We start from the raw sequence: 12,962 nt of genomic DNA, 5'->3' as shown, positions 1-12,962 counted from the left end.
AGGTGACACATACCTGGAGTTGGGGGGCTAGACTGACTGCTGATGTTTAACTGGTTGAGGGGGCTCTGTGTTTAAATGATTGCGGGGGCCCTTCAGTCTTAATTGCTGGGGGGAGGGGGGTCCTTATCTAGTTAAATGCTGTAAACTCTCCCAAAAAAAAGAAGAGGAAGAGTTTGATGGAAGAAGCTTCTACATGGCTGTCTTCTCCTGAGAGATCCTGGTTCTGTGTTCTCCTGAGAGATCCTGGTTCTGTGTTCTCCTGAGAGATCCTGGTTCTGTGTTCTGAGAGCTCATGGTTCTGTGTTCCTCCCGGGGTGAAGGTTCGACACAGATGACTACTGCGAGGCTCAGTGTGACTTCCTCCACAAGGAGCACTTCCACTGCATGGTGGAGGACTGCGGCGCTCTGTTCAGCACGGTGGACGGAGCCATCAAACACGCCAAGTGAGTAGGCAAACCACTCCCCCGACCTTTAACACCAAAGGTCGCGCTCAGTCGTGACGGGCTCTCTCACTCAGCCCGACGTGGATCGTTTTCCAGGTTGTTGATTTCGCGTTCTCGCAGCTGTTCGTTTTACGACTACGCCGTCGCCCCGACTTAACAAACGTTTCTCCGCTATCCCTCTCCCCAATCAGCTTCCACCTCCGAGCCACGCTGAAGGTCAAATCGGAGCCCCACTTCAACGAATCCAAAGACTGCGGCGACGGCGTCTCCCTGCAGCCGGCCGCGCCCGTCTCCATGGCCAACCACCCCTCCATGGACGTGGGGGCGCTGGCGTCGTCGGGGGCCTACGGCTCCTCGCCCTCCCTGCTGGCCTGGAAGCAGCTGGCTGGCAGCATCCCCCAGCTGCCCGCCTCCATGCCCAACCTGCCCGCCAACTCGCCCCTGGCCACCACGTCCCTGGAGAACGCCAAGCCCCAGGTCAAACCAGGCTTCCTGCAGTTCCAGGACAAGTAAGAGACTCACATGAAGCCCCCCCCCCCCCCCCCCTCTCCTAGGTCGTGCAACCAAGCTTTGCATAGTTTAGCTTAGTTTAGCTTAGATTAGCATAGCTTAGCATAGCATAGCTTAGCTTGTCAGGTAGGCCCCCACGCCTCTCAGGATCTTGGATTTGTTTTAGAAGCCTCTTTGAGCCATCTACATTAAGTCAAACGCTCTAACCACTGAACTGTACTCATTCCAGCCTACCCTATCTGATATCGAAATTAGTTTCAGAGTACTTGAAATGTGACGATACAGACTCCTGTCTTATAAAAGAAGGTATTGAACAACCCTATTTCTGAATTTTTGGTTCACCAGTGACCCCTGTTTGGCCACTGACTGTAAGTATTCCAACAAGTTCCACTTCCACTGTCTGTTCGGGAACTGCAAGTACGTGTGCAAGACTTCTGGCAAGGCCGAGTCCCACTGCCTCGACCACATCAACCCTAACAACAACCTGATCAACGTCCGAGACCAGTTCTCCTACTACTCTCTCCAGTGCCTGTGCCCCAACCAGGTGGGTGCCCCTGCTAACTCCAGCCCCAGGCTTTTGGGCCTAAAGGCACTGTCATATCCTGGGGTTTTATAAGCATGAAGTATGCTGTGTATTAGACCTATATTTGAGGTTATTCGACGGGAGGCTTTCAGTATTACTCCTCTTCGTCTTCCATCTCCCCTGAAAAGACGGTCGACTCAGCCAGTAATGTCTGTTTATATGTCAATGATGTCATTTTGACTGCCGCGTCCTCCTCTCAGAAAAGGCCAATTTAGCTGATATTACCCAATAAATCATTGTCACCCGCGCAGTAAACAAGGCTGTCTTGAATAGGGCAAAAATCGGGGAAATGTTTCTCAAATGAAAGCTAAATGGCAGTGCCTTGTCGTATCTCATGAGCCTGTATTTGGAGGGAAAGCGTCTAAATGAATTCATTAATGTGTCTAAAATCCCCCTCTCTCTAAGCCCCCTCCCTCCTCCAGTTCTCTTGGGGACAGGGCTGAGACAGATGGGGAGCACAGACAGGTCTCAGAAAGAGAGGAGGGGGGGAGGGCAGGGAGATAACTGGTCAGGCTACTTTGACTCCCCTTTTTAATAGAAAGAGAGCACATGACAGTGATATGAACTGTATTGTAATTCTGATGCAATAAGTGTTAATTCATGAGACAATGAGTTTTCACTATGCACGCGCCTGGCTATTGTGCATTCAAACCTTCATCCGTGGAGTAAAATATGAAAACAACGTTCTAGATGTGTCCTAGAACGCTAGAACTCTACTATTGTCAGGTGATCTGACTGTTCAGACTGTTGCTAGGGGACGTGGTTGTAGCCTGGTTCTGACTGTTGCTAGGGGACATGGTCGCAGCCTGGTTCTGACTGTTGCTAGGAGACATGGTCTTAGTCCGGTTCTGACTTTTGCTAGGAGACATGGTCTGAGCCCGGTTCATAGTGTTCTGACTGTTGCTAGGAGACATGGTCGCAGTCCGGTTCCGAGTGTTCTGACTGTTGCTAGGAGACATGGTCTCAGCCCGGTTCCGAGTGTTCTGACTGTTGCTAGGAGACATGGTCTCAGCCCGGTTCTGAGTGTTCTGACTGTTGCTAGGAGACATGGTCTCAGCCCGGTTCTGAGTGTTCTGACTGTTGCTAGGAGACATGGTCTCAGCCCGGTTCCGAGTGTTCTGATTGTTGCTCGTGTCTCGTCCGCAGCACTGTGAGTTCCGGATGCGGGGGCACTACCACTGTCTGCGTCCTGGCTGCTACTTCGTCACCAACATCACCACCAAGCTGCCCTGGCACGTCAAGAAACACGAGAAGGCCGAGCGCCGCGCCGCCAACGGCTTCAAGTACTTCACCAAGAGAGAGGAGTGTGGCCGGCTGGGTGAGTGCTCTCCCCTCCCTGCCTCCCTGTCTGACTGGGAGTCTGTTCCACCTCTCTCTTCCTCCCTCTGTCTCTCTCTTCCTCCCTCTGACTCTCCCTCTGTCTCCCTCTCTCAACCTCTCCTTGTCTCTTCCGTTTCTCCGTTTCTTCCTGTCTTGGCCTCTTCCCTCCTCCTCTGTCTCCCCCTCTGTCTCCCTCTCTCTTCCTCCCTCTGTCTCTCTCTTCCTCCCTCTGTCTCCCCCCGTCTGTCTCCAGTTCTAGATAATGTGTGATACCAGAGGGATATGTATGTGTTAGGGGTGTGAAATCAGGAGAGATGCATTGATCTTTAAGTGGACCCTGCACAGAGAGTCCCAACAAGGGAGAGAGAGAGACATAGAGAGAGACAGGGAAGGAGAGACAAGGGGGGGAAGAGAGGGAGAGACAGAGAAAGACTGGGAGAGACTGGGAGAGAGAGACATAGAGAGACAGAAAGAGAGAGACAGGGAAGGAGAGACAAGGAGGGGAGAGACAGAGACAGAGAGAGACAGAGAGAGAGACAGAGAGAGAGACAGGGAGAGAGACAGGGAGAGAGACAGGGAGAGAGACAGGGAGAGAGACAGGGAGAGAGACAGAGAGAGAGAGAGAGACAGGGAGAGAGAGAGAGACATACAGAGAGAGAGACATACAGAGAGAGAGACATACAGAGAGAGAGACATACAGAGAGAGACAGAGACAGAGACATACAGAGAGAGACAGAGAGAGAGACAGAGAGAGAGAGAGAGAGAGAGAGAGAGAGAGAACGAGAGAGAGACGAACCCAGCCTCCATGCAGTCAAAGCCTGTCACGCTATCAAAAGAACAATTCACGCTACATAAAAACCAGTCTGGCTCCTACTAGGGCAGTTTTATAGTACAGTTTGTATACTCTCCATGACAGCAACATACATATCTATATTAGTTTAGATTTAGCTTGGTAATAAAGGCAAAACGTTTTTGTACAATTGTATTGAATATCACTATTATGTACAAAGGGTAAATAAATGCAAGTTTTTTTGTGCTATATTCATATATTGTCAGATAGGAGCAAGTGTGTGTGTGTGTATACGTGTGTGTTTGTTAATTACGTGGTCTGTCTGGCTCGGCCTGTTTGTGTGTGTGTGTGTGCGTCGGTGGGTGTGTGTGTGTGTGTGTGTCTCCTCGTCACAGACATGAGAATGAAACACAAGTGATCTCTGGCGTTCATACAAGCTTTTCAGAACACACACAAAAGCAGACAGACTCTAAGACCTAAACAGCTGTTTCTGGTCCCATACTGATCTGCCTGTTGTATTGTTCAAGGCTTGGGGGGAGAAAACTGAGAAGGATTACCAAAGCTAGCAGGCCCACCATAAAGAATTGATGCGTTCAGTGGTATCCATGGCAGCAACATTAAACTGAACACGGACGATGAAGTTACCAGGATCCTCTCTCACAAAGGCCCTTGAAGTCAGGGCGGTTGCTGCTGTTTGCACAACTTTGCGTGTTTAAAGTACGTGTACAAAAGCCCGTGATGAAACTCTGTGTTCTGCTGCTCTGGGTGCCATGGTTACTGACATGCTAGCACCTGCCCAGAATGTTTCTGTTTCAATTATTTTTTTTAGCTGCTTTTATATAATGGTATTTGATTAACTTCAACGGAAAAAAAATAAATAGCAGTTGTTTAATTTGAAATCATAAAGCAATTAGAAAACCGGCAGCCTAAAAACACACTAAATTAAAACATAAAAATAATAGGAATTCCACAACACTGCTGCCCTCTCTTGAAAAAACCGGCAACTCCACAAAAAAAAAACCCACAACAACAAGGGGGGCAGAGTTTGAAAAATGAATTTAATATGAGAATAATTGTATATTTACTTTGGTTTGCAGGGGTGTGTGACGTTATTGGTCCCTGGAATATGAGAATTGATTTATGTAAATTCCTAATTGAATCAAGGATGTCAGTGTAATAAAAGAGCTCCACAGGTTCGGTCCAGAGCCAGGCACACCTGCTCAGTGTCTCTCTGGAATGATCTAATATGATCTCATATCCCTCCTACATATACACTTGCTTTGAAACATGATATCTCTCCTGGCCATGTCACCTGCTCAGTCAGTCACACAGTGTTCAGAGACGGGTTCCTTCTCTGTTCTGCGCCTACATACAGACATCACGTTTAAGTGCTGCAGAAGGATGCACGCTCTGTGGCACAGAGTAGCCCACTCTGTGGTCTGCGTTCCGCCGTCGAAATAACTTCAAATATACGTATATATGTATGTGAAAAAATAAAATAGTTAGGGGGGGGGGAGGTGTATTTGCTTAGTTTGACTTTTGTGCGAGATGTTCAATAATGCCTCCTTGGTTGTGTTTAGGCTGCAAGTACAACCAGGTGAACAGCCACTTCCACTGCATCCGAGAGGGCTGCCAGTTCTCCTTCCTGCTCAAGCACCAGATGACGTCACACGCTCGCAAACACATGAGGAGGATGCTGGGAAAGAACTTCGACAGGGTTCCGTCCCAGGTGAGACTTGCGCACACACACACACACACAGAAACACACACACACTGAACCACACAAATCTCTCTGTTACTGTATCTGCTGTTATATCTCAGACAGTACAGCACCTGTTTTATTGTTTATACATTTTCAAAGTTCTCAACCCCTTTCGCTTTCAAATCTGGTTTCCAAACACAAACTCCCTTGGACGGTTTGAGACCTTTAAGTTCTTGGTGCTGTTCCACTCTGACGAGTTCTGGCAGTTTCCTTATGGCGTTTATTCGTCTTGTTTTGCATATTGCACATGCATTACACGTTTCTCTATCGCCTTCTGCTGAAATGTGTGAGGCCGTCATGTGAGTGTCATCTGTTCATCTGCCACGAGGCTCAATCTCAGATAATCACAACTGTTGTGACACATACCTGTCCCTCATCTGCCATTCCATAATAAGATACAGTAATTAGTCAAATTACAGTAACCTTCGCAGTTCTGGAAGAATCATTGCTTTACTCTCAGTGGTGTGTCTTGTGCGTGTGTGTGTGCGTGTCTGTTCTAGTGAGTGTGTGTGTTCTTGTGAGTGTGTGTGATGTTTCCTCTTCCTTGTTACTCTGAAGCTCTGAAGAGACTCAGTGTTTTCTGGCATTACAGCCCGTCAGTATGGAGTCATGGGTTGTGTAGCCGGCTGTCTTTACTCAACTCTCTCACTGCCCCGCTCCTCTCCCCTTCTCCCTCCTCCTCTCTCCCCTCCCTCCCTCTCTCCTCTCACTCTGACCCTCCTTCTCCCCCTCTCCTCCCTCCCCCCCCGCCCCCTCCTCCACAGATGCACTCTCACTCCCAGAGGTCAGATGACATGCAGCACCTGTCCGGTGTGGGCTCCGGGCCCCTGGGGGGCCACGCTGGCATGACCCCCGGCTTCTCCAGCATGATGGACGACGCCGACGACTACATGGACTATATGGGCGGGGCCAGCCCTCTCGGCCTGTCCTCCGAATCGTCCAATCAGGACCGCAGCTGCACCAGCACCCCCGTGGGCAACGACAGCTCCCCTGCAGGTGAGTTGGGGAGAGAGGGGGAGAGAGGAAGGAGAGAAGAGGAGAGAGAGGGAGGGAGGAAGGAGAGGAGAGGGAGGGGGAGAGAGGAAGGAGAGGAGAGGGAGGGGGAGAGAGGAAGGAGAGGGAGGGGAAGGGGGAGAGAGGAAGGAGAGAAAGGGGAAGGGGGAGAGAGGAAGAAGAGGAGAAGAAGGGGGAGAGAGGGAGGAGAGGAGGGGGAGGGAGGAGAGGAGAGGGGGAGAGAGGGAGGAGAGGAGAGGGAGGGGGGAGAAAGGGAGGTGAGGGAGGGAAGAGAGAGGAGGGGTGAGGGAGGAGAGAGGGAGGGAGGTTAGGGGAGGGGAGAAGAGGATAGGAAGGTGAGGGGTGAGGGAGGAGAGGGTTGGTTAAATTGTTGGATTTAGGGGTGATATACCATATGAAATGTTGTGTAATAGTGTCATGTATAATGGATGTGTGTTCATTTTATTCTAGTACTGTATGATAGTCATGTTTCAGATGATAAGTTAGTGAGGATGAAGCAGTGGTAGTATCCAGCATACTAGAAAGTCAAGTCTTCCATTCATCCCCCATAATACTGTGCCAGCCACCAGCCATACCAATATGCCATCTCCTGAATGGATAGGGACCTGTAACACATCAAACATACTTTATTTTGACATGCCTTGACTTTTCCATAACAAAGGAGACACCAATGCATCAGAGCACTCAGGTTCATAGTCCTGGACATAAGACTGTTACCAAGGTCATCTTCATCACATTAAACCTTCATGTAGTTCAGTAATTCCTTGAATTAGGGCACGTCACTCTGTTCAGACTTCTCTCTCTCTCTGTGTCTCCTTCCATCTGAGAGGCACGAGGACTGACACACATCCCTACTGAACTCCTCATCTAAACACTGAAATCCTTTTGTCCTGGTCAAATCCAGTCATTTTCACATTTGGCCGACTGTTCGGCTGGCGGTGTTAAACACCGTCCACATGGTTGTTGCTTCGGCTGCTGTTGGGTTACTTGTCTTTATTCTGCTTCATTTTGTATCATTCTCTTATCTTTTCCCCTTTTTTTACCTCCCAACCCTGTGTGAACGTGTCCCTGTCTCTGTCCTCCCTCCCTCCCTCCCTGTCTGTTCCTGTGTCTACTTCCTGTGTCCACTTCCTGTCTGTCTCTTTCCTCTTCCTGTGTCTACTTACTGTGTCCACTTCCTGTCTGTCTCTTTCCTCTTCCTGTGTCTACCCCTCCACTTCCTGTCTGTCTCTTTCCTCTTCCTGTGTCTACCCCTCCACTTCCTGTCTGTCGCTTTCCTCTTCCTGTGTCTACCCCTCCACTTCCTGTCTGTCTCTTTCCTCTTCCTGTGTCTACCCTCCACTTTCTCCTGGTCACCCTGTCTCTCCAGGACAAGGCTGCCTCGTCACCTCCGCCCCCTCCACCCCTGCTGACACTTCCGCTCCCCAAAACGCACCACCACCACCTCCACCTCCTCCTCCACCTCCTCCTCATCCCGGTGTCCAGTCCCAGGCCTCGTCCTTCCCTCCGTCTCTCCTGCGGCCCCCCCTCCCCTCCCTCCCATACCTCCTGTCTCCATCCTGTCTGTCATACTCTCTGCTCAGCGCCTCACTGGGAGCCACGCGGAGTGTTGTCATGCCAACCAACACGCCAGCTTTCAGCCCCATCATTGCCACACCGTCACCGGTTAAAAATGACGTCCCTATAGTTCAGGATGCAGCAGGTACTTACCCCCGACGCAAACCAACACTGAGGCTGTCACTCCCCATTGGCTCAGACACAGTCCATCCTAGACCTGTTTAATCACCACGGCCTCGTCCAGATTGTTGTTGACGCATGACGCAGACAGACAGTGTTACCTCATCGCGGCTCACTAGAGTCCGAGGACTGTGCAAGACGTGTGTGTAGTGAGTAAGGTGTGCCTGGGAATGTTAGGAGTGTGGATCACATGATCCAGTTTTTGAGACATTTGTTGACCTAGAACGGTTCTTCAGATGTTAGGATGTCTGTAGTCACGTGCGGCCCTGTAGACAGGTAAGCTCAGGTGAGCAGCGATGGTGTTTACGAGGCGCTGGAGACGATGCAGTAACATCAGCACCTGTATCCCCAAGCCAGGGCTCTTATTCAGCCTCCATTAGCACAGCCACATCCCCAGCCCTCTTTATTTTAATCACCTGCACTTTTATGGAGAACACGGATCACATCATTAGCAGTGACCCGTTGGGGCCAGGGGGGTCGGGGGGCCGGGGGGCTGGGCCCCCCTCGTAAAGCAGCAGGAGGAGAGGGCCTGGCTCAGGCCCACCCCCTCGCCCGCGTAGGGGGGCCAGGGGGGGTCGGGGGGTGGGAGACACCCAGTAAAAGTGTCATGTTCCTATTAGCAGCAGCAAAGGGAATCTTATCATTTCCTTTCTCCTGTCTCGGAGCGCAGGGTGAGGGAGAGAGAGAGCCATGAGAGTGTGGGGGTGCAGGGTGGGGGAGAGAGAGAGCCATGAGAGTGTGGGGGTGCTGGGTGGGGGAGAGAGAGAGCCATGAGAGTGTGGGGGTGCTGGGTGGGAAGAGAGAGAGCCATGAGAGTGTGGGGGTGCTGGGTGGGGGAGAGAGAGAGCCATGAGAGTGTGGGGGTGCTGGGTGGGGGACCACCACAGGGTTCAGGGAGGAGGACACTACAGAGCAGATATCCAATCAGTGCCCACCCCCCTCTCCCCTACGCCCTGCTCTGTTGTGGTGATGTGTCAGTGAGAGCTGAAACTCCAGAGTTTCAACACCCCCCTTCTCTTTCTCCAGGCAACAGCATCTACATCCCCACGGCGACCGGCGCCAAGAAGCGCTTCTGGATCATCGAGGACATGTCGCCGTTCGGCAAGCGCCGCAAGACGGCCTCGTCGCGCAAGATGCTGGACGAGGGCATGATGCTGGAGGGCTTCCGCCGCTACGACCTGTACGAGGACTGCAAGGACCCGGGCTGCCAGTTCTCCCTCAAGGTCACCCACTACCACTGCACCCGGGAGAACTGCGGCTACAAGTTCTGCGGGCGCACGCACATGTACAAGCACGCCCAGCACCACGACCGCGTGGACAACCTGGTGCTGGACGACTTCAAGCGCTTCAAGTCGTCTCTCAGCTGCAGTTTCCCAGACTGCCAGTTCTCGGGGAACAGCACCCACTTCCACTGCCTGCGCTGCGGCTTCCGCTGCACCGACAGCACCAAGGTGACGGCTCACCGCAAGCACCACGGCAAGCAGGACGTGATCACCGCGGCCGGCTTCTGCCAGTTCAGCTCCAGCGCCGACTGCGAGGTGGCCGACTGCAAGTACAAGCTCAAGTGCTCCCACTTCCACTGCACCTACCCCGAGTGCAAGCACACCGTGGTGGGCATGTCCCAGATGGACTCCCACAAGCGCAAGCATGAGAAACAGGAGCGCGGGGAGCTGCCCTCCGTGTCTCCGCGCCAGGAGGCCCAGCTGCACCACATGGGGGGCGCCGGGGGAGGCGCGTCGGCCGGTAACCACCCCTCCTCCATGGGTCTCCCTCCAGCCTCCCCAGGGGGCCACCTGGGCCTCCACCATAACAGCCTCAGCGCCCCCACCTCCATGCTCTACCCTCCGGTCAGCATGGCCTCCGACTACGGCCACCACTACCCGCCCTCCTCCGTCAGCCTGGACGGCTCTCTCAACCTGGGCACAGAGTCCAGCAGCTCGCTGTTCTTCCTGAAGAACGCCGTGGGGCTGGGGCTCAGCGACTCTCTGGACCTCAGCAAGAAGATGCACCAGGACTCCGGGGCGGGGCCCCTGGGGGTGCTGGAGGCCCTGCCCAGCTCCAAGCCCCCGCTGGCCCTGCCGGCGCCGCTTGATGACATCACCACGGGGACGTCCGGAGACGCAGAGGACGACCTGTCGCCCGAGGAGGAGGGGCACGTGGAGGAAGAGGAGGAGGAGGAAGAGGAAGAGGAGGAGGAGGAGGAAGAGGACATGAACACTGACTCGTATGAAGACTCCATGCCGGAGCCTGACTGTGACAAGGACAATGGGGAGAGTCTGGATGCTTCCTCCCACCACGCTGACTCTTCCCCTCTGGAGAAGCGTGAGATGGAGGCATGAACGGCGAGCAGAACGTGGAGAGCAGAACGTCCTGTATACTATGAACAAACATCACATTGAAGTGGCCTCGTTTATCATGGTTAGGGACACGCGCGCGGATGACAACGTGAAAACAACAACATGAAGAAATGACGGCCCCAAATGATTTATTAGGATGTTTACAAGATGACCAACATTATTAATTCAATTATGCATTAAAAGATGAACAGAGAAACAAACCAATTAGGCCCTCTTTTACAAATGGGGCAGCAATGTAAACATTTTACTACACATCAGTCTTTTGTGTGTGCGTGCATGTTTGACTTTAATTTATTTAATTTTTGTTTTCACTTTTTTGTGTGTGGAAAAAAAAACACGATAAGAAAAAGAAGAAAAAAAAAAAGACATCTCTATATATAACTATATATGTAAGTGTGTGTGTGAATATACAAAGGAAGCGTTCTGGTGCAGTCCTCTAACTGCCCGACCCTCGTCACCCAAAAAGGGAAATAAATCACTGTTCAACTTCACTGACGCAAAATTATGATACAGAATGTGTTTTATCCTACTATGATTATTATTATTGTTATTATTATTATTAAGCAGGGGAGTCTGCATCAGTGCTTGTACCCTCCCCTCTCTCCCTCTTTGCAAGGTTCTGTTATTTTATTGTCAGTGTACATTTGCCTCCAGAAGTGATCAGAGAGGCTGTGTCCAGGAAGTGGAGTCTAGTGTTGGGACCACTTCCACCTGACTGATAAGCTCTCAACGGGGCCAGAGGTCTGGTGCATCCCTGCTTTGAAACAGAAGTTCTCACCAAAACCAAGCGTACCGTTGTACCATTTTATCCTCGAGGAAACTTTTGGGTTTGTGTTTGTATAGCGCACTTTTATATAGAGAATGAGGACGATAGAAATTCAAACATGTATTTAAAGATATTTTTGTTACCATCTACCATCATTGCATTATGATTGCATTACACTTGCGCAGTTAACCAGACTTGTCAGCCCGTCTACGGGTAACTAGGTGAGGGAACCGTGGTGACGATTCTGGGATGTTTTTGCCTGTGGAAAACAAGAGTAAACATGAGGGAACCGTGTCAGGGAGCTTGTTTAACGTTTGAAATGTATAGACAACGAAAACGATTTGTGGACAACATTTTGTTTTCCATTCACTATGGTTGTGGTTGAGCTATATTGTAACGGTTTTATTTAATATTTATGTGACCTTGCAATGAGATATTTCTAGGGTGTAATTGCACTTTTTAGGTTCATTTGTACCTTCTGAAAGAAAAAAGAAAAAAATATATATCTTTTAACAGGGACTTTTGCTTTATCATGTTTTAGTTCACTTTGCTTTGATGCACAAATAGTTGTTAGTGTGACGAAGAACTATTGTTCTGTGATTTTATTTAAACCAAGAATTGATACCTTCTTCTTCTGTGATTGGATGATTGTTTTATGAAACAGGCACACCAGAACTGCCTCACAACACTAATACCAACTGTGATTTTCAATTCTTTACAATATGGCAATGCTCCAATACTGGAAAATGACATTAAAAAAAAATAAAAAATAACTGAACACGGTTTTAGTGTAAACCTTCCCCTCTGGGTTATGGTGATGTAACCCTGAAAAGAGATAATAATTGTGATCTCTCTGGAGGTCTCTCTGGCTTTGGAAAAAAAGATTGTCACTCTGTAGGGGATGGTATGTGTGTCGATGATCCTGGGGAATATTGGTTTGAGAAGAAGAAAAAAGGTTGTACAGTATTTTCTTCTGTTAAAAAAAAAGAAAAAAAAAGAAAAAAAAAACTATATGAACAAAATGCTCTTCGATGAACAGCTTCCTTTAAAAAGAAACCGTTAAAAGGAGAAATGAATAATAAAAAGTTCAAAATGGAAATAACCCCACTATAGTTTGCCTGTGTGCGTGATCTTATTTGTCATCTCCTTCTCTCCCTCAGTACATTCACAGAGGAAGTTGACTAAACAGATTTGTACATTGTGGCCCTTGAAATGCCACTGAGCACAGTGGACAGATTTTTACCTTGTTGTTTTTGCATCAGAAAATGCTGTATTTTCAAACCGTTAATAAGTAACAAACTCATACAGAACGAAATCACTGATAATAATTTATCAATGAATGTTTCGGTTTTATTTAACACCTTGTTTAATTATTATTATAATTATTATTTTTGTCATATTTTGTGTGTGATTTTTTTTGTTTTTCATTCATTGGAATTCTTGATTTTGCTGTGGGCTTGTCTCTCTCCAAGTGTCTCCCTAGACTCAAATGCAAGGCGGTGCGTCATTTGTCATTTTTGTTTTGTTAAATTTTCTGACAGAATTTTTAAAATAGCTATAAGGCTGGGAGACATTGTGCACTTGAATACAGTTTGTGTGCGTGCGTGTGTGTGTGTGTGTGTAAAATAGCAGGATTTGTAAAAAGTTGAAAATAAAGAACCTATAATTATTATAACGATA

General features: G+C 49.5%; 1 protein-coding gene across 1 annotated transcript in view; it reads left to right on the top strand.

The window, feature by feature from the left end:
• Positions 1-12,962, top strand: part of casz1 (castor zinc finger 1) — an 88,958-nt gene extending 75,996 nt beyond the window's left edge. The window contains exons 12-20 of the mRNA XM_084679659.1: positions 1-2; positions 321-443; positions 635-952; positions 1,299-1,497; positions 2,683-2,854; positions 5,227-5,375; positions 6,173-6,404; positions 7,792-8,124; positions 9,186-12,962. The exon at positions 1-2 is cut by the window's left edge and continues 106 nt beyond it. Coding sequence (XP_084535785.1) covers positions 1-2; positions 321-443; positions 635-952; positions 1,299-1,497; positions 2,683-2,854; positions 5,227-5,375; positions 6,173-6,404; positions 7,792-8,124; positions 9,186-10,498 — 2,841 coding nt within the window. The 3' untranslated portion in view covers positions 10,499-12,962. The remainder of the gene's footprint in view (positions 3-320; positions 444-634; positions 953-1,298; positions 1,498-2,682; positions 2,855-5,226; positions 5,376-6,172; positions 6,405-7,791; positions 8,125-9,185) is intronic.

This window comes from Hypomesus nipponensis, chromosome 18, assembly GCF_054491055.1.
Source record: "Hypomesus nipponensis isolate SF chromosome 18, ASM5449105v1, whole genome shotgun sequence".
Taxonomy (NCBI): Eukaryota; Metazoa; Chordata; class Actinopteri; order Osmeriformes; family Osmeridae; genus Hypomesus; species Hypomesus nipponensis.
The sequence above is the reverse complement of the archived record's forward strand: the minus strand, read 5'-3'. Positions and strand labels throughout refer to the sequence as shown.